Here is a 19,528-nt window from a genome sequence, read left to right as displayed (position 1 = left end):
GCTTGGAGGAGCAGGGTTTTGCTGAAGTCCGGTTTAGGAGAAGTCTGCTTGTGTGCTTAAGGCTGTTTCCTGCAGCAAGATTTGCATTCACTGCTGTCTGTTCAGATCCTGTGAGGGGCTGTGGTAAGCAGGCAGCAGTTCATGGCTTCAGGGTGCTTCCTGGTCTGTGATTCTCACAACACTCAAGTCCGTGGTCTTGTTCTTTCACAGAGGTCTGTTGATTAATTTTGTCCTTCTGCAGCCTAATGATTCAGGGAGGTCAGTGAGGAAAACTTGCTAGATGGGGTACCCATGGCAAGATCAGTTTTCTCCATTTTGTCTTCTACGTAGTTCTGCAGTTTCACTGAAGAACACCTTCAAGAGGCTGCCAGCAGCTATGAGTCTGCCTGCTCTAGTGCTCCATGGGGCACAGCGTGTTCTGGGAAATTCTCTCTTGCAGCTTGACTAGTGACATAGCATCAATGTGAAACAAAGTCCTGACCACATCTGGTCACTATCTCATTTTTCACCTTTGCCTGGAGACGAGGGGTGAAGTACAACACCTGGCAACTGTCAGGACACTGAAGAAGATACAAACCACTTGGAATACTTGAACCATAAGCCTAGAAAACTGAGTGAGATTTTGTGTTACTATGCTGAGACCGCTGCACTGAGCCCAAAGCTGGCTGTGGTGAGAAAAAAATTATAAAACTCCCCATGGGCCAAGCGTCCCTGCTGGCAGTGACTAAACTTCCAAGGTCCACAGCCACCTCTTGGAGGCCTGCACAGTATTTTAGCACTGACTGCTACATATTGTGGAGACTCCTGTTTATGGAAGGAGTACCCAGTTCAAACTTGGTTCATATAGTCCAAGTACAGAACTGTAATTTTAGCTTTGAGCTCCTTTCCTAATCATCTCTTTTCTCCATGGCTGCTTATCAAGGCCTGGGAGGCATAAGAACTCACGGGACATACCTGAGGAACCTGTACTGAGCAGAAAAAGGCTTTTACTTGCATCTCTTTCACTCTCTGTCTGTTCAATCAGTCTTTCAGCTCTTCTTCTGCAGCCTCCAGGCTCTGTGCCAGCCATGTAGCAGCTCTCCGCAACAGATTGTAACAGAAGTAACAGCTCCTTTATACTGCCTTCACAGATGAATTTTTCCCTCAGTGAAAACATTAGAAAGAACATATTCTAGAAACGATACACCACTGGAGGTTAAGGGATTTGACTACTCCTTTGATACACAGCAAAATTACTCACCACAGCATGTTGTTTAGCCTTTCAATATATTAAATGAGCCTGGTGAACCTTGTAAGTATGGATCAATAGCTGAAGCCTGAAATTGGCTTCTCAGGCCTGTATTTGGATAAGAATTGACATATGGGGATGAGCCCCCCTGACTGCAGTCATTGCAGCAGTGAGGGAGAACAGAACCTTAGCTGGAACAGTCTGGATTTATCTGTAGTAATTCAGTGTACTGGAAACATTTTCTTACACATTGTAATACTTACTGCCTACTTGGGGTTGGATTTTTGACACTGGTTATTTGCATTAAAAAGGAAAAGTGAAAATGGTTTGAGATTTAGTTTCTTCAGTAGAATTCTGGGAAATTATATAAAACACATTCTTTAATGGATTAAGATTTAAATTTGGGAGAAAGTACACAAGTAGCTTGTGGTGATACATTTAACTTCTTCCTAAAAGACAATGATGAAAAGGTTTTATCAACTCTAGTAACAGTTCTGCTTTCAAAATCCTGGTGGAATTTCAGTCAGGTAAAGTACTCTCCTTTCCCCCCTTCCCCCCCTTAAAACAACATACTGTGAAGAGCTACTGCTGCCTCTTGTACTAGAAAGAGCCTTGTTTTTTTAATGTGGGAAGGGTTTTCTTGGTGTTTAGTCAAGGATGACAATTGCTAAATGTTGCAGTAAAAGCTGGCCTGGGCTGCTGCATGTGTCTTGCAGTAGTGAGTCCACTCATGATCCTTGTGTGGCCTGGCTGCAGGTTTGGCTGTTCCCAGGATCTGCCTGGCATGCCATGCCTCCTGAGCACGGGGTGTCTTTGTCTCCTCTGCCCAGAGACAAGAGCTTGTGGCTCAGCTGCTGTTGGCTGTGGAACTAGCACTGTCCCTGCTAAATGCTCACATGGCTTGAGGGTGAGGCTGTGAGGGCAATCTGGCGTGTGTGTCACCTCTCCAAGTACAGCAGGTAGTTTGAACAGCAGAAAGGAGCAGCAATGAAAGCTGTTTTGGACAGCACTAAAAAATACAGGCCCATAAGACTCTAGCAGTGTTGACACCTCTTTCCCTTACGTTCCTGCTTGAGAGTGCTTGATCTCCTCGGCTCCTGCTTATAAGTAAGCATATTCAACTCATCATAGTACAGAGGACGCCCAAGAAAGATTAATGATCTGTTTAATTGGCTCTTGTTCTCCTCCTCAAGTGGCATGTACCGTATATGACCAGGCACCTGTCAGCCTATGGTAGGATCTTCCTTCTTCTGCTGCCCTGCTCTGTGTGCAGGCTCTTCCGTGCTGTCTGTCAGTCCAGTTCCTCTGTCTGGGTATGAGTGTCAAGAGACTGTGCAACTTTTAAATTTTTTTTTTTAACCCATGTAAAAAGCTATACCAAGGTCTGTGGGCAAAAGGGAGGACTGTATTAAGTAAAACCCTGACTGAATTAAGTAAAACCCTGATTGCTTTTTCTTGCAGGCAAACAACACTAGTTGTCTATATCATGTCTCTGGTGGGAATGATAGTCTATACCTTCACTCTGAGCCTGGGCCACCTCTGGGTGGTCTTTGTGACTGCTGGGTCGCTGGGGTAAGTTCATGTGCAGGCTGCTTTCCTCGACATGTGAACTGCTAGGGGATGAGCAGGGAGGCAGAACTCCTGCTGTGGGAGGGACTGGGGAGAGCCATAGTATCTGAATGGCTCCTGTGTGGTTTAAAGACAAAATTATCTGCCCACTGCAACATCCCATCTCTCACTTACATGTTTCATTAGAGTCAGGGACATTATCATAACCCTGCTCAACTGCAGCCACCTTAATTGTTCCAGGTAATCAAGTGGAAGCATTTAGAAAGCAAATGGTACTCACAGCCCCATAGATGATCAGTGGACAAGAGTGAAAAGCACGTGGGCTGGCATGGTTTGTTGACTGTGCTGGGGGTGATGCCCCTTAGAGTTACAGTCTATATTGTGCCTCTTCAGTCTTCTTTCTGGCAGTTGCTGAATCTTCCTTTCTGTGTACTTCTTTACAGGTTTTTCATGACAGGATACCTTCCCCTGGGCTTTGAGTTTGCTGCAGAGTTGACATACCCGGAATCAGAAGGAACATCATCAGGCCTCCTTAATGTCTCAGCACAGGTACGTGTGCTGCTTTCCCTTTGCTTACCCTTTTTAGGAAGAGAGATTAAATTGTAGTTCCAAGCCTTGAGTCCCATTTCTTGTCCATTATTGGTGTAATGTACTGCAGATCTAAGCACCCTGGGACGTGGCTTTATGAATGATGTTCCTCATGGCATTTCTCTAGTGGCATTCATTCTGTTTCTGTTTAAGAAAATACTTCAGGATGCCAGTCATCCTTTCCTTTTCCAACATACCTCCTAACAGTCCTGGCTCGTCTCCAGTGAGAGATGAGATTCCAGCCATTGGGGTCATCTGTCATCCCACTAGCTGCAAGGAGGTGCCTCTGGATGTGTTTATAACCAAACTTGAGCCTCACTAGACCAACTGTTTGACTGGCCTGTATGCTCTGATACTTTGGTAAAGATTGGAAAGAGTTTGGGCTGCTTTATAATAACAGTACAGCTTGACATTACCTTTGTTTGTAGATTTTTGGTATTGCCTTCACTATTGGCCAAGGGCAAATCATGGATCGCTTTGGGACAAAGGCAGGAAACCTCTTGCTTTGTTCCTTCCTGTTCCTGGGGACCGTTATGACAGGTAATTTAAATTTTCAGTGTTCTGCTCTGACTTTGCCTTGGGCTCGGCATATTAATTGAAGGGCTTTTGTGTGTGGTGCCTGCAGGAAAGGGCAGAGCCCACAGAGCAGTCCCATAGCAATGCTGTTCTTCTTTAAGCATCTGGTCTGTGTTACAAAGAAGAGCCAAGGCTTTTTGCCCTGTCTCTGGCTAGGGTCTCAAAGTTGCACCTTCTACATGCTGCAATAAAGAATCTCTATCCTGCCTGTTTCAGAAATGCTCTCAGCCTTGTACAGGAGGGTGGTTTCCCTTGCTCATTGTAATGTGTTCTCATCTCCTCTGGGGCTTCTGCTGCTCCTTTGAATCATGGGGAAAATGATTTGGGCATTGCATGGTGACTTGACTGCCTTCACATCTCTCTTCCTCCCTCTGTTCCAGCATTCATTAAGGCTGATCTCCGAAGACAACAGGCCAATTTGGAAAATGAACAGACAGTGAGTAAACGCCCCTTCAATCCTTGCTGTGCTGCTGCTATTAGCTCAGGACAACACCCAACCTCTCACCTTTCTAGGAAAGGGGGTGGCTTGTGGGGAAGCTCCTTGTTGGCATTTTCAAACAGGTGAATGTAATCCCAGCTCTGCCAGCTGCTGGGGCCTCTGTTTGCTCAGTGTTAATGTCATGTAGAATCTGTAGGCTCTGGTCCTTTGGGGTTCTGCAGGGCTTCACACAACTTCATATTGGCTAGGGCCAGTTGTAGGGCAGTGCTGTGCTCACTTCTCTCCCTTGACAATGTGTTGAGGCCTTCAGTACTTTGCTCTGTTTTAGAGCTGAGTAACTATTATTCTAGGCCCCTAGGCTGGCAGGTTATTCCTCTTTCTCCTTGCCATGAGCTGCCAAGTGAGGTTCAGTGTATGTGGCTGGAGGAAGCTAAGGTGACAAAGCCCAAGTGAGGGCTTGAGCAACCTGGCTGCTCACACTTTGCATAGTGCTGCCAATGAGGCTGCTAGTTCATATTTCCACACCAGAGCTGGGGTGTGATGTCCCTGTGGCATGCTGTGCAATAAATGCAGCTGTTAGCACGTGGAGAAGGCCTCTGGTGAACTAATTGCAGTAGATACTCTCAGAAGCTCTCCCTGCAGGGAAAGGGAGGGGACTGGTTGCTTGAGGCTATTTTCTGTACTGCTCTGGGCTCCTCTTCTAGGATGTTAGCAGCATTATCCACTCAACGTTCAGGAAACCATCAGCAACCATGACTAGCAAAGTGTGAAAATCTCAGTTCTCTGCTGGTTTGAGTCAGCCCTATTCAGAAGACAGTGCTGCCCTCCTCCAGTGCTGGTGGCACTGTGAGTTAAATTCCTAACACGTATGTTGAAGGCCCAGGAAAGGACCTGAGGTCCTGTGGCAGTGAAGGTGATGCCTTCTAGTGGTAAGGTCATTTCCCTTTGTCAGACACTTCTCTCATCAGATGAATTGTACGTTTTTGCCTAAGCCATTTTTAGTATAAATCTTTTTCAGTCTAAATACTATTGTAAGAGCTTGCTGCTGGATGGAGAAGAGCATTGCGACCAGAGCAAAGGTGGTACAGGTGTCATTTTTACAATCCTAAAAGCCTCCAGAACTGACAGTAGTAAGAACCAGAGGGATGTGTGTGAGATAACAGGTCTCAGTCAGTCAAAAATTTCACTGGCAGCTCCTTTCCCCTGAGGAGACATGCTCTGAGGAAGTCATGTTGCGCACCCCACCACGCCCCCAAATGTGTCCTCCACATGGCTGAGCTCACCTGAGTACTTCTCAAACTTAGTAACCAACCGCAGGTGCTCGACTGACTGAAGGTAGGCTGAATCTGGTGTTCTGCACGAAGATGGATGCCTCAGCCAGGGGATCAGCCAGCTGGGCTTGGGCATTGTGTGCTGCCTTTGTGGAGAGCTCTGACGAAGTCAGGTACTGGAGCTTTTCTGTGTGGCACAGCTGCCTTACACATGCTTGGGTGATTTTACTGGTTCCTTCCTTTGCCTGTTTCCCTTTCTTATTTTGCTCCGCTTTCATTTCTTTTCCTACTTGCCTCCATATTTTCCGGGATGGTGACTTGTGACTATCTTTACAGAGACTCCAAGGCAGCAATCAGATCATGGATTATGGGACTGTAGCTTGTAACTCTAACCCCATCAATTCCCACTCCTGCTCACTAGCTTATACACACCAAGGTAGGAGAATTGCACTAATCTACTTCTCTGAACACTCACGGGGTGGCACAGGCACCAAGCCAATGGCATTTCTGGGGTGTCTGCAATGACTGTCAAGTATCAACAATCTTTCTGGCCTTCTCGGGTACTCACTGAGAGGAAAGACGAGACAGCCTCCAAGAACCTAGTGGAGACTCCCCCAGATTCATGTTAGACATGAGATGTAGGGATTCACCTAGGTGCAGCAAAGCAAAGCCTGGTGCTAGAGCAGATGGAGAACTGAACTGTTGGTCATTTGTTAGGGAGAGGAGGTGCAGACATTGGGAGCCTCTTCTCTGACATTATTTTTACAGTCCAGATTCTTGGCTTGGGGTGATACCAGGAACCCTTTAAACAATTGGCTTTGATCACACCCAGGGTGCATGGCCAACTTCAAGACAGAAGTTTAAAAACATGTAGCAAGAATAGAGTCATTGGGTTGGTGCCTTGTGGTATAAGAATGCCTAAAAATTGTAAAGCTCTGTGCTTGTTGATCTGTGAATCTCACTTCGCATTTTCTCAGCTGTTGCTTGGGGTGCTACGCTTTAGTACTCACTGTCCTCTGCTTCACACTGACAGGCTGGTCTACTAAGTTATCCCTGCTACCCTTTGCTTTTCAAGGTGTGATAGACTGTGTGTAGCACTTAGTGCCACAGCCAACAGGACTAACAGGCAAAAGCGGAGTGAGTCCATTGGGAAAACCAGCCTTAACCCTGCTATGACTAGGGCATGTGCTACAGGCACCATGAAGCTGCTATGCTTTGATGGAAGTATGAGGAACAGTCCCATGGGCAGGGAAAGATTTGTCTCCAGGCTAAATGCATCTGCAGTTGTCTTCATGCTGCAGACTGGCAGTTTTAGCAGGGTATATGTGTGGTGTTGATCTGGGACCAAGTTGTTGAGAAGCTGTAGCTGCATGATCTGGGAAAACCCACTTGGGGTATACTGGAACTTTTTTGATGCTGAAATTTATGTCATAGCCTTTGTTAGTGGATGCAGCTTTGTACAATTGCCAGTGTTACTACTGTTATCCTGATTGCAAAACAGACACTGCAAGGGAGATTCAGGCATGAGGCTGTGTATGCCCTGTGTCAAAACTGCTTCCATAAAGAACGATGGGTCATTTTTGTAGGAGAGTCCTTCCTGAAAAGAACAGAAGGCCCAATATGGAGAGTGGATCTATTTCATAGGGAGGTCTGTGCTTCCCTGGGATCCAGTTTAAAGATGTAAAGAGAAAGCTTCCTACCCTGGTAGAGCCCTCAGATTATTATCCATTATTGATTTTTCAGCTGGGCAGCAATGAAGTCCCAGAGAAAGATAGGTCCAACTTGACTAACCTGATCTCCTTCTGTGGCAGGCTGACCCACCTAGTGGATGAGGGGATATAGTATTAGTGGATGTAGTGTACCTGGACTTAGTAAAGTCTTTGGCACTATTTCCCACAGCATTCTCCTGGAGAAACTGGCTGCTCATCGCTTGGGCAAGTATAATGTTTGCTGGGTAGGAAACTGGCTGGATGACTGAGCCCAAAGAGTGATGGCAAATGGAGTTATATCCAGCTGGCATCAGGTCACCAGTGGTGTTCCCCAAGGCTCAGTATTGGGGCCAATCCTGTTTAGTATCTTTGTTGATGACCTGCATGAGGGGATTGAGTCCACCCTCAGTCAGTTTGCAAACCAAACACCAAGTTGGCCTGGAGTGTTATTGGAGGGAAGGAAGGCTCTGCAGAGGGACCTGGATAGACTGGATCTATGGGCTGAGGTCATTTTATGAGGTTAAACAAGGTTGAGTTCTGGGTCCTGCACTTGGGTCACAACAACCCCATGCAGTGCTACAGGCTTGGGGAAGAGCAGCTGGAAAGTTGCCCATTGAAAAAATACCTGGGGGTGTTGATCAGCAGCCACTAAACATGAGCCAGCATGTGCCCAGATGGTCAAGAGGGCCAGTGACATCCTGGCTTATGTCAGAAATAGCATGGCCAGCAGGACCAGGGCAGGGATTGTGTGCCTGTACTTGGTGAGGCTGCACCTTGAGTCCTGTGTCCAATTTTGGGCCCCTCACTGCAAGAAGGACATTGAGGTGCTGAAACATATCCAGAGAAGGGCAGTGGAGCTGGGGAAGGGTCTGGAGCACAAATCCTATGAGGAGTAGCTGAAGGAGCTGGGGTTGTTTAGCCTGGAGAAAAGGAGGCTGAACGAGACCTTTTTGCTCTCTACAACTACCTGAAAGGAGCTCATAGTGAGCTGGGGATCAGTCTCCTCTCCCAAGTAACAAGTGATAGGACAAGAGGAAACAACCTGAAGTTGCACCATGGGAGATTTAGATTGGGCATTGGGAAAATTTCTTTACTGAAAAGGTTGTCAAGCATTGGAACAGGCTGCTTAGGGAAATGTTAGAGTCACCATCCCTGGAGGTATTTATAAGACATGTAGATGTGGTTTTTAGAGACATGGTTTAGTGGTGGACTTGGCAGTGCTGGGTAAATGGTTGGACTCGATGATCTTAAGAGTCTTTTCCAGCCTAAACAATTCTGTGGTTGTTGCAAGGAGAAGATTCAGAGTCAGTTGTCAGCTTCCAGAGCATGCAGAGGTGTAGAGTTGTGCAGATCTCACACTTTCCGCTGAAGCACTGTACCATTGGCTGTGTAGCAGTTTGTCTTCTATTGGTGCCCTCATCTGCTTGCTAATGGTTATAATTAAACAAATGCTGTAGTTAGTAGATTAAATTAGCCTAATGGCATTGTGTACACCTTGTCCTCTATTAATTAAGCTGCAGTGTGGTCCCAGCAATCCTCCCCACTTTTGTCTGCCTCAGTTCCCAGAGCTCCAGTTGGGTTAGCTTTCTGTATCTCAGGACACTTGGATCAAATGCCTGTTTTATGTGATAACGAAGCTTTTTGTGTGCTGCCTTTGTTGTAAATGCATCTGAAGCCATTCCAATATTGTGCCTTAAGATTTCATAGTAGTGTTAGTTGATTCAGCACACACGTTATACTCACAAATATGCTGTGTACTGCTTGTGACTTCAGCATCCATGCAAACTTTTTTGTATTGTTTCTTTGCATTAAGAAAAAGCATCTTTGCTGATCTTCCATGGTTTGTAGCACATGGATTTTGTTGGAAGCTGCACCATGCTTAGCCTCTAGTGAAATACTGCCAATAAAAAAATGCTGGAATTTTGTGTAGTAGGCACAAACAATGTCTACCCATTCTCTGCTTCCCAAACTTCCCTGCTCCATTTCCGTGCTTACTGTGTGGCAAGCAGCCTTCTCCTGTCCCAAAGCCATAGGCAGGCCATTGCATGCCCTTTTCCAGTACTGTGACTCATAGCTGTGAGAGCAGCCTTCCTTTCCAAGGTGGTGGAGCCCTGCATACTTTCTGATCCTGTAGCTCCACAGCAGATGACTGGTGGTGAGACCCCAGAGGTGCTTGGGGAGCCTGTTCAGAGTTGCTTGAGTGCTTCCACGATGCATTCTGGTGGAGTTTCCTAAGTCTAAATGTAGATTTCCCCTTATTCCTACCTCTGGCACCTTCACGCATCCCCCTACCCTTCCTGCTTGTTGAAGTTCCCTCTTTGCACTTCCTGGCTTTTGCTTCCAGCTTTGCTTTGAAGCTTTCCTTATCTTACTCCTCTGCTTTGGGATATTGCTGCTGACTTCTGTAAAACCTTTTCACCTACAGATTGTGTAAGAGCCTACACAAAATGAGACTGTTTCATATCTCTTGCTTCCATGCTGCCTGGACTTCTCTTGAACTGCACTGGGGATGTGAATCTCTTTCCTGTGCACCTCTGATTTCTGCCTCAGATGTCAGTCTTGCCCTACAGTGAGTAAATTCAGAGCCCAGGCTGCAGGAAACTTCACATTCACCCTTAGAATTCTACGTGCTGTCTTCTGAACTGGTGACAGCTGGGCTGTCTCACTGTAAGCAGAATCAGAACTTCTGAGAGGTATCAGAAATGCACTAGGGGAAGAGGAAGTCTTGAGTTTAATCCTAACACACCCCAGAAAGGCTCAGAAGCTGAGCTTGTCAAACTCCACCCAGGAAGGCTGAACTGGAATTGCCATCATTTGGCTGTTCCATGAAGCTGAGGATAGGGTGGTAATTGGGCAGCGGTCTCCATTTTCCTTGCTTTTCCTCTGGGAAGAGCTCCCTCCATCTTAAGGTTTCAAGAAATCAGGCTAGTTCTTCTACAGGATTTATGGAGAAAAAGACTTTTGTATGTTTGCCTCTTATTTCTTTAAGATATGAGTAATCAACTTTGATGAAGGCACCACTCTGTGGAATTACCTCAGCTGTAAATCTAAGCTGGGGAAAGGGAAGAAGCAGGACAGAGCGTGCCAGCCCTTCAATGGGCATTGGGGGTGGGGATGAAAAGACTTGAAGATGAGCAAGACAAGCAGTGTTTCTGGGAGTTGAAGAGGCCTCCGACATGCTGGAGTAAGGACACAGAGGAGCTAGTTGTTGTGCTGAGTCTCCTGAGGATGTAAAGGATGCAAGTTCTCTCTGGTGTTTGCACAGACACTGTGCTGCCTCATGGTGTGGTGTTCCGAAGCACGTTCCCTTGCCCAGGGAACTGGCCCTGCAACTTCATGCTTTGAGGCTGAGCTTGTGTCACAGTGAAGTATTGTTGGTGAGTTGGCTGTGGGTCTGATACCTCTGGTGGTCTGAGGACTACAGCAAATAGCTTAAACAAAGTTGGACGTTGCAAAGTTGCCCTGCTGCCCCAGTGCCCCTTGCTTGGGCAGTCAAAGTGTCTAGAGAAGGCAGAGGGAACCAACTGCACTCTCTGAGGATGGCGATTCTTCTTTGGGGATTTCTGCACTAGCAGGGAGCTATGAACTACCCAGGCTCTGGCCAGCTGATGTCTCTGAAGCCTGGCCACCCAGGATCCTAACCATATTGTTTTTCTCTGACTTGCAGAAAGCGTTGCCAGAAGCCTTCTCTAATACCATAGTCCTTGAGGAATCACGGCTGTGAAATGGAGGGGAGGCAGAGCTGGGAGATACAGCCCGCCTCATTCCCATCTTTTCTGCCTGCACCATCCTCCTGTGCCATGCACCCCATGGGAGTGGGGCAGCCTCAGGACAGGAGCCCAGTGAACTGCTTGTGGAGAGTGCAAAAGAGCAAAACAAGAGGGGGATTGCTTTCTTCAGTTTTATCTTTGCATCTTGCTGTTTTGGAGACTTTGGTGTTTGGGAGGAAAAGTTGGGAAAATCTGCTCTGTCCCCCCAGTCCCACTATGTCTGCTTGGGAAAAGCACATGTGCTGAGAGAAAGGCCACAGTACCAGGCTAACCCTGAGCATGAGGGTGGCACCTTGCATGTGGCTGTGACATGAAGGGCAGAAGCTGGACCACACGTACTCTGTGAGCAGCCCTGGAAGAGGTTTCAGCTGGCTCTCAGGAAGAGGGATTGCTCTGCCGTGGTTCCCATGATGCTGTGTGTTGCACAGGTGGTTGTAGAGGCCTCAGTACATCACCAGCAAGTGCAAAGCAGTGCACTGGCTGCTGCCAGCTCTTTTTTTATTATTTGGCTTTCCCGGATGAAGCACTCTTAATCTGGATAAACCTCTGCTTGGAATTCACTGGGGTTGCCCTGATGTTCCTATGTATTAGGTGTAATTAAGAGATAGCAATATGCCTCCTCCTAGCTCAAGGCAAGGACTGGTTCTGCAGCCTAAATCTAGCTCATTACTACATTAGCAGCAAAAGGGGGTCAACCCAAAATTTCCCTGGGCTGAGGACTGTGTCTTCCTCCTTAACAATAAAGTGCCTTTTGCATGTATCAACAGTACATACAAACTTTTGTGAAGTGTTATATTGAGAAAACCAGCCAAGGCTGTGTTGCTCTTCACAGCCACAGAGAGGGGTATGATAGGAATCTGGATTTGCTCCTGTGTGGAAGCTTCCCACTTCATAATAGAGAACAGGAGAAGGTGCCCACTTACCAGCATTTGTGTCTTACAGACACTGCCCCTCTGTATGCTGTTTATCTTCTAAACGCAATTGTAGATCCCTTTTATCGCTTCTCCTTCCTTTCCAGCATCCCACCCCTAGTGGAGACATCAAGTGTCCTTATACTCCTTAAATCATGCAGTTACTTATTTGAGGCAGGGGACAAAAGCTATACCAAGGTGGAGTGGTTAAAAATACTCCTCTCTGACATACTATTTTTGACAAAACTTCTTTTTTTGTGAATTTTTTTTTTTTATACATTACACATTGATAGAGTTCAGTAAGCGCTTAGAGAACACTCTCAGGCACATGGTGTGATTCCTAGGGATCCTGTGCAGGGCCAGGAGCTGGACTGTGATCCTGATGAATCCCTTCTAATTCAGCATATTCTATGACTGAAGTCCTATCTTTGATAGTTTGGGATTGAGGATGGGGGTTTAGAATGATTTTCCATACAAATTTCAATGTAAAATATAAACATTTGAAGTGTACAATGAAACCTGACACATTTGTATTAAATGGTTGAAAACACTCGATATGTGGCTCATTTAATAGCCTGAAATGTTGCAGAATGGCAAAAGCATCTTTCTGACCAGTGCTACTGCTGTGTTCTTTTCCTCCCTTTGTTTTCCCTCTTTCTTCTGCATGTGAATTGTCTTCCCAGCTCGGAGTTCCTGCTGGTTCTTTTCTGCATTCTGTGTGCTGCCCACTGTTTTGGGCATTATTTTCTCTAGGTCTAAGGAACTTGTTCCTGTTTTCTCCATCTTCTGTAGTTATACTAGTTATATACTGCTTCTGTAGTGTAGGTACTCACTACACAGGTAGCTCAGTTCTTGCTCACAGATGCATAGTTCAAGTTTGCTGTCACCAGCATGCTGCAGAAGAGAGAGCTGTTAACACCCCTCTTCATGTGTGTTACGTGAGCAGTTAGACCTGGAACTTTGTGGCAAGGAGTCAGGGAAAGGTAGGTTTGTTCTGAAGAGATGATGTATTCTGCAGCATACAGTGGAAGCTGCTGTTGGCTCTGATCCTCTACCCACTGCTGTGTAGAGAGAAAGACAAACATACCACACTGCAGTTTTTTGTCATTTATTAGAAATGGCCCCTGGGGCCACACACATTCAAGTTACACAGCAGTGCCAGGGGTAGCAGCCATTCACTCTCTCTGGTCTGAAGTGTTCAGCAAATCCTGGATAGTTCTGCACCTTGTCCCCACAAGTACACTGGGAGAGAAGTTCTTAGTGCTCTGGGCATGCCAGAGACTTGGCCTGCTACCCAGGGAGTCAGTCATCAACTGCCTCCCATGAGCTTTGACACAAACTCCTCTGGGACTTGGTCTGTGACATCAGTCAGTTAAAGCGTTGCCTGGACAAGACAAAAACCACTTGGTAATGACAGTGATTGACAGAGTCCAATATTGACCCACCAGTGGGACTGGTGTCCTGGAGAAGCTCAGCTGAGCTTTTGTGGAAGTCTGGCAGTGAGGGTAGAAGATGGCACCAACCTACATAAAGCCCTCAACTTCAGTTTTTCTTCTTGTTTTGTGATAGCGCTTCTACCTCCAGGTACTGCAGCCCAATCAACATCCCCATAATAGAGAAACCTGTGATAGAGATACAGGATGAGTTGAAAATGCTGGGCAAGAGCAGAGGCATCCCCTCCCACCATCCCCTCAGCTCACAGCTGCATGGGGAGTTTTTCTGGGGTGTCATAGCTCCAAGGAGAGTTTGCAGGGGGACGATGCAGAGCTCCACTTACTTGCTACCATGAGGGGTGCCATAACTCCAATTGTCAAGGCTGCAGTGTGGTATATGAAGACCTCGGAGAGGAAGTGAGCAAGGGCCAAAAAGAAGGTGAAGAGCGTGATGTGGTAGAGGCTGTTGAAGAGCAGAAAAAGCAGGTTATCATATCATACTATGGGCATGAATATGGCTGAGTGGAAAAAAAAGGCAAACCTGCACGCTGCCCCATCTGCTCTCATTGGCAGCACAGAAGGGACTTTGTCTCTTGCCTAGTGAGGTGCAAAAACTCCCTGGGCAACAGCTGAGAGGATAATGGGGCAGTGTGTTCAAAGGTGCATTGAAAGTCACAGGCATTGTCTGGCCTGAAGGCAGGTGAAGATGGGAGAGCATGAGCAGGGCACCAGTGCAATAAGAAGTATGTGCACACACAAAAAGAAGGTGAGAACTGGATGAGCAAAGAACTAGGGGTGACAGGACTTGGCTGATGTCAGGCTGCATCACCCAGTGTCTTCCCACCTGTGCTCTGCTACCCTCTATGGGCCACAGCTGTTGAAAAGGCAGCAGGTCCAACAGATGCAAGATAAAACTCCTCAAAGAAACAACTGACTCTTGGTAACTAGCATTGCCACCACCCTTAAAAACATATCATTTAGTCCCTGCACCTCCCTACCTTAGATAAGCCTAGGCAATTCAAGCACATACTGCCAGGCAAACTGTGACTTCTGCTGTGGGGCTGAGGGAGGCAGTGACAAAAGGGTTTTAGCAACCTCCAATAAAGGGTTTATCTACCACAGACCTCAAGTCAGGTTGCTTGGAAACCCATCTCAGAAACATTTCTATTAGCACAGGGAGAAATGGTGTGTCCCCCACTCAGCATCAGGCTGCACCTCAGGCCTTGTCCTCAGCCCCAGGTAAGAGTGTAGGAAAGAAAGCAACCGGTTAAGACCACTGCAATGGGCCACCTAAAACTGTCCCAGTCTTTAGCTGAGCTGTCATAGCAAAAGAAGTATTGAGCATCAGTCACACTACGGCATTAGCAATTGTTTCATTAACAGGGCAACACCATTCAGAAAATGCTTTCCAAGCTGGAGCTCAGAGATCTGTGACATTAAGAAGTTCTCAGATCTACCACTTTCTGACTGAGCTAAGAACAGAAATCAAACGCGGAGGCTGTCCCCACAGAGGCAGAAGGGGGCAGCAGCTATCACACAAATCCTACACTCCTATTTGAGCTTCTTCAGGGGAATGCTGTCAACACTATAGAAAGTTCAGGAACAGCTTATGATTCCCCACCTCCTCTGTGCCGCCCTCTAAGCTCAGGCTGTGACTAGCAAGCAAACGTATGGATTTCTTGGGTACTGCTTTACATACGTCCTGTTACGAATGTCGATTGCGCAGAGGCAGCGGATCACTGATGACAAAAGGGTCCAGACGCCGAAGGTCCGAGCCTGGAGCCCGTTCACTGCGTAAAGAAGGAGGGAGCACATGGAGACCACGCACGGCCCTGCCTGCCACCCGCAGTCCCGCCGTGGAGGCGCACGCCGGGGCAGTAGGCAGCTCCCGGGCCCCAGAGGTGGGACCCCGAGGAAAGCCCAAGGCCCACGGCTGGAAGGAGGGCGCCAGGGCGGCCGGCGCGCGCGGCCCTTACCGAGGCCGGGGCTGGCGGTGTACAGCTTCTCCGAGAGGAAGCCGTGATCGCGGAAGCTCTGCAGGGTGTTACCGGCGGCGATGACCGACACCATCACCAGCCAGCTGCGCAGCACGTTCAGGAACCGGCTCATCCTCTCGGCAGGCTCGAACCCCGCCCGCCAGGCCCAGGACGAGTCCCCGCCCGTTACCGGCGGCGCTCCAGCGGCGGCACCAGAGCCCCGCCCGCGCCACCTCCCAGCACTCCGATTGGCCGCTGCGCGCCGCTCCATGCGCGCGCCACGTGACGTAAGACCGTGTCCCGCCAATCGGGTCCCTCGCCGCGCGGGGGGGGCAGTCCCGCCCCGTCCCCGCCTCCATCCCCGCCCACCTCGCGGGAGTAGGTGGGGCGGTGGCAGGGTGGACTCGAGTGCGCCTGCGCAGTGAGGCGGCGGGGGCGCCTGCGCGCCGGGGCGGGGACGCCGCCCGTCGGTTGTTGTAGTAACGGGGAAGCGGCGGGAGGGGCCGGGGCTGCCTTGTGCGCCCGGCCCGGCCCGGCCTGGTCCGCCCCGGCCCGGCTGTGCGGGGACAGGTACGGCGAGCACGGGGACTTGTTGCCTTGGGCGCTCCTCACCGTTCTTGCTTCTTCTGGGGCCGGCGGAGGTCGCCGTGCTTGGCCTGGTGCGGAGTAGGCCGGGCCGTAGCTGTCCCTTCGGGCCGGAGGGCCGCTCCTGAGCCGGTGGAGGCGTTACGGTGTCCGGCTGTCCCCAGACAGCGGGGCGGGCTTGGCGGGCGTTTCCCGTTGGGGCCGGGCCGGCCTGGCGTGCGTCTGCGGCCCGAGGCGAGGCAGGGCAGGGCGGGGCGGGGACGCGCGTTACCGGTAAGCGCCCGAGTGGCTCTCACGGGCAGGTGCGGAATAATCTGCTGGAAGGTGGTGCTTCTTTCTGCGCTCTCAGGGCTCGGAGGTGATGTTTGACAGATCACAGAGGTTTAACAGACTTGTTGATAGTCCTTTGAGAAATATGTACTGGCAGGAGGCGGGAGTTACCTGGTATCTCTCGCAGTCCTGCTCAGCTATGCATTCCTGCTTTTAATCCTTACTGTAGGTAGCTGCTCTTGCAACTGGGACTGGGCTGTATGAAAACTCCCAGAGGAAATGCCGGTTGGGATGGCTAAAGATCTGGAGGAAACTGGCTCATCCTCAGAGGAGGAAGAAGATGCTGTAGATGAACTGGAGTAAGTAGAAAAAGAACTTTCTATGTCTCTGTGCTTTCTGGTGGATCTGTAGTAATTTGAAAAGACACATGCATTTCTTACCTTCCTACCTATGAAGTGAAAGATGGTTGGTTTAGGCCTTAAGCCTACGGGCAGGCTGCCAACAGCTGCAGCCTAAAAGACCACCACATGCATCAGGGTTGAATGTGCAGCTTTTCTTTGGCTGCTCTGAAGTCCATAGTTTCATGGATTTCTTTCTGTCATGTTCCTAAGCTGGGAACTTTTTTGATAATATCAAAATATTGTCCCTTTGTTTTCTTTTTCTTTTTTTTTGGCATGTGTGTGGTTTTTGGATTTTTTTTTTTTTTTTTTTTTTTTACTGCTGCACAGATTAGAAATCTGCTGTATGGGAGACTGATATATATGTTTTATGGCCTTTTTAAAAAAACTGTCTTGTGATAAATCAGCTACTAGACTTCGTATTTCTTACTAGTAACAAGTCATAATGTTTGTTCCATCTTTGTTTAGCAACTTCTTTTAGCTTTGCTTGTGAAGGAATTGTTCCCTTGTTCTTTCCCATAGTAGAATCCCTTTTCTCTTTGACCTGGACCTACTTCACTGTGTCCTGTTAGGGTTTTTTTGGGTGCACATTGTGACTGAGTGCCCAGCTGCAGACTACAGTGACTTAAGACATTTAGAGGAATGTTACTTCATAGCAAGTCGTTGGCTTGGGTTTGCTAGATCCTCATGGGTGGAAAGGTCCAGAACTAACTTCACCTCGAATGTAACTGTAACAGTACGTCTGCATCAAGTGACGGGGGGTCATGCTAGGAATGAATGACTGTCACCTGGAGGATTGAGCCTTGCTGCAAATCCTCAGGACAGGCTTAGTATAAACTCCTGTCCTGTTGCCTCAGTTCATTTTCCACTTACATAAGGCTCTGGCCTGTAGTGTAAATTCTGGAAGCTTCTTGGGTCCCTTCCAGTCTGAATAGCTAATTATACCCCAGGTGTAGATTTTTTTTAAAAAATATTTTTAGAGGTAGCAGAAGCAGTTGGGAGTGCTGTGAGGTTAATTTGTCTGCATGATAATGGTAGTAACTTTGTTAAGAGGACCAAGGCTACCCTTAAGAGCCCTTGTCCTAGCATCAGGTAATTGCCCTTACATCTCTGTTACTTTGTTCTAAGTGTTGGAAGTGTTTTGTCCTGTGTAGCTTCTCCAAACCTTTGGTAGACAATGATCTTTCATATTCTATAGACAAATCCTTTTGTATATCTCTGTCAGTCTTTGTATTTCTTCTTGTTAGTGTAGATAGAGAGGTCTCTCCAACCCATCAGTCTCTGTTTTCTGTTAACTTTTTCATGTTTTTAATTTTCTTGCGCAGTGGTAATAAACAGCCCGAGTTTTATTTGCCTAGGACAGTTGACAGTTTTTCTTTATGTAATCCTCGAATTTGATATAACAGGTCTTAATTTTTTTTGGTGTGTCCTTAATTTCTCTGAGGAGATGATATTTCCTAGTGTAGTCTTGTTGTTTTGTACAGAACTGATCACTGCATTTCAGAGTCTGTAGCTTAAGTGGTGCACTGGGGGGCATCGTTCTTGAATTCTGGGCTTGCATTCCGCTGTATCTGACAGGAATTGAAAGGGAAGAACACACAGCTTTATCCATTGTGTTGAGCCAAGTCTGTTCTAGTCTCTCACACTCTTCATTAGTGCTTTTTTTGTGCACTTCAGACTCCAGTATTACAACCAGGCAGACTACACTGATCTGTGGTTCTAAAATTGGAAGCTGGAACCTGCATTGCAAGGTCTGGTTGTGTGGATACAAACAGTTGTGGTTTATTGTGAATTATAGATCTTGTTTTCAGGCTATAAATTCAGAGAACTGTAGCTGTGAAAGCTCATGAGACTTCTCCTAAATTATACCCAGTAAAATAAATACAGAACTAAACAGAATTAAACAGAACTTGGACTGGCAAGACCAACTCAAAAAGAGGGTGGTCTAGAAGACTCCCTTTATAGCTGAGTACCAAGGGTGCTGTATTGCGGTTGAGTGGCCAGGTTTTGGTAGTGGGAGGGCTACAGGGGTGGGTTCTGTGAGAAGTTGCTAGAAGCTTTCTCCGTGTCTGACAGAGACAATGCTCCCATATGGTCCTGCCCAAGATGGAACTCAGGAACGATGGTAGAAACACCTCTGTGATAACATATTTATGAAGGGGAAAAATAAGTTATTGCATGAGGGTAATAGTGCTCAGAGAAGAGAGGAGTAAGAATATGTGACAGGAAGAACTCCGCAGACACCACAGTCAGAGGGCAAGGAGCTGCTCCAGGTGCTGGAGCTGGGACTCCCTGCAGCACGTGGTGAAGACCATAGTGAGGTAGCTGTGCCCCTACAGTCCATGACAATCTGTAGGGGTACAGAGATCCACCTATAGCTTGTGGAGGAGCCCCACACTCAGGTGGATGCCCAAAAGAAGGTTGGGATCCTAAGGGAAGCCTGCACTGGAACAGACTCCTGGGAGGGACCTCCAGACCCATGGGGAGAGGAGCCTACACTGGAGCAGGTTTGCTGACAGGACTTGTAACCCTGTGGGGGACCCATGCTGGAGCAGCCTGTTCTTGAAGTAATGCACCCTGTAGGAAGGGGAATGCATGCTGGAGCAGTTCATGAAGAACTGTAGCCGGTGGACAGGATTCATATTGGAGAAGTTTGTGGAGGACTGTCTGCTGTGAGAGGGACCCCATGGTGGAGCAGGGTATGGACTTTCCCTGAGGAGGAAGCAATGGCAGAAACAACATGTGATGAACTGACTGTGACCCCCATTCCTCATCTCCCTGCACTGCTGAGGGAAAGAAGGTAGA

The 19,528-nt window shown here is 47.8% G+C and overlaps 3 protein-coding genes across 13 annotated transcripts in view; 2 read left to right on the top strand and 1 right to left on the bottom strand.

Moving 5' to 3' along the window:
* Positions 1-12,611, top strand: part of FLVCR2 (FLVCR heme transporter 2) — a 36,501-nt gene extending 23,890 nt beyond the window's left edge. Inside the window, exons 6-12 of one of the 3 annotated variants that reach the window (XR_007204497.1) lie at positions 2,690-2,800; positions 3,241-3,346; positions 3,814-3,925; positions 4,342-4,397; positions 6,008-6,107; positions 9,806-9,949; positions 11,048-12,611. Coding sequence is in view for 2 of the 3 variants with exons in the window: in XM_048308163.1 (XP_048164120.1) it covers positions 2,690-2,800; positions 3,241-3,346; positions 3,814-3,925; positions 4,342-4,397; positions 6,008-6,107; positions 11,048-11,073 (511 nt within the window). In the remaining variant the exon portion in view is untranslated. The remainder of the gene's footprint in view (positions 1-2,689; positions 2,801-3,240; positions 3,347-3,813; positions 3,926-4,341; positions 4,398-6,007; positions 6,108-9,805; positions 9,950-11,047) is intronic. The other 2 variants (XM_048308163.1, XM_048308164.1) reach the window with 2 other exon arrangements.
* A 542-nt stretch (positions 12,612-13,153) lies between these two features.
* On the bottom strand, positions 13,154-15,701 carry ERG28 (ergosterol biosynthesis 28 homolog). 2 transcript variants are annotated; one of them, XM_048308166.1, is made up of 5 exons: positions 15,471-15,701; positions 15,194-15,284; positions 13,839-13,957; positions 13,585-13,683; positions 13,154-13,445 (listed from the first exon to the last, which is right to left on the bottom strand). In XM_048308166.1, the coding sequence occupies exons 1-4, from the start codon at positions 15,601-15,603 to the stop codon at positions 13,604-13,606; spliced, it is 423 nt and encodes a 140-aa protein (XP_048164123.1). In that variant the 5' UTR covers positions 15,604-15,701; the 3' UTR covers positions 13,154-13,445; positions 13,585-13,603. The 2 variants fall into 2 exon arrangements, with proteins under 2 accessions (XP_048164123.1, XP_048164122.1); XM_048308165.1 differs by having other exon boundaries at positions 13,154-13,683.
* Positions 15,702-15,916: 215 nt separating this feature from the next.
* The window catches only part of TTLL5 (tubulin tyrosine ligase like 5), a 127,114-nt gene continuing 123,502 nt past the window's right edge, over positions 15,917-19,528 (top strand). For 7 of the 8 annotated variants that reach the window (XM_048308154.1, XM_048308153.1, XM_048308160.1 and 4 more), the window contains exons 1-2: positions 15,917-16,040; positions 16,555-16,684. In XM_048308154.1, the coding sequence (XP_048164111.1) occupies positions 16,605-16,684 (80 nt within the window). In that variant the 5' untranslated portion in view covers positions 15,917-16,040; positions 16,555-16,604. Of the gene's footprint in view, positions 16,041-16,337; positions 16,414-16,554; positions 16,685-19,528 lie in introns of those variants that run through there. The other variant, XM_048308152.1, reaches the window with a different exon arrangement.

Source organism: Corvus hawaiiensis, chromosome 6, assembly GCF_020740725.1.
Source record: "Corvus hawaiiensis isolate bCorHaw1 chromosome 6, bCorHaw1.pri.cur, whole genome shotgun sequence".
In the NCBI taxonomy this organism is placed as follows: domain Eukaryota; kingdom Metazoa; phylum Chordata; class Aves; order Passeriformes; family Corvidae; genus Corvus; species Corvus hawaiiensis.
Note: the sequence above shows the minus strand (reverse complement) of the source record. Positions and strands in the feature narration are given on the sequence as shown.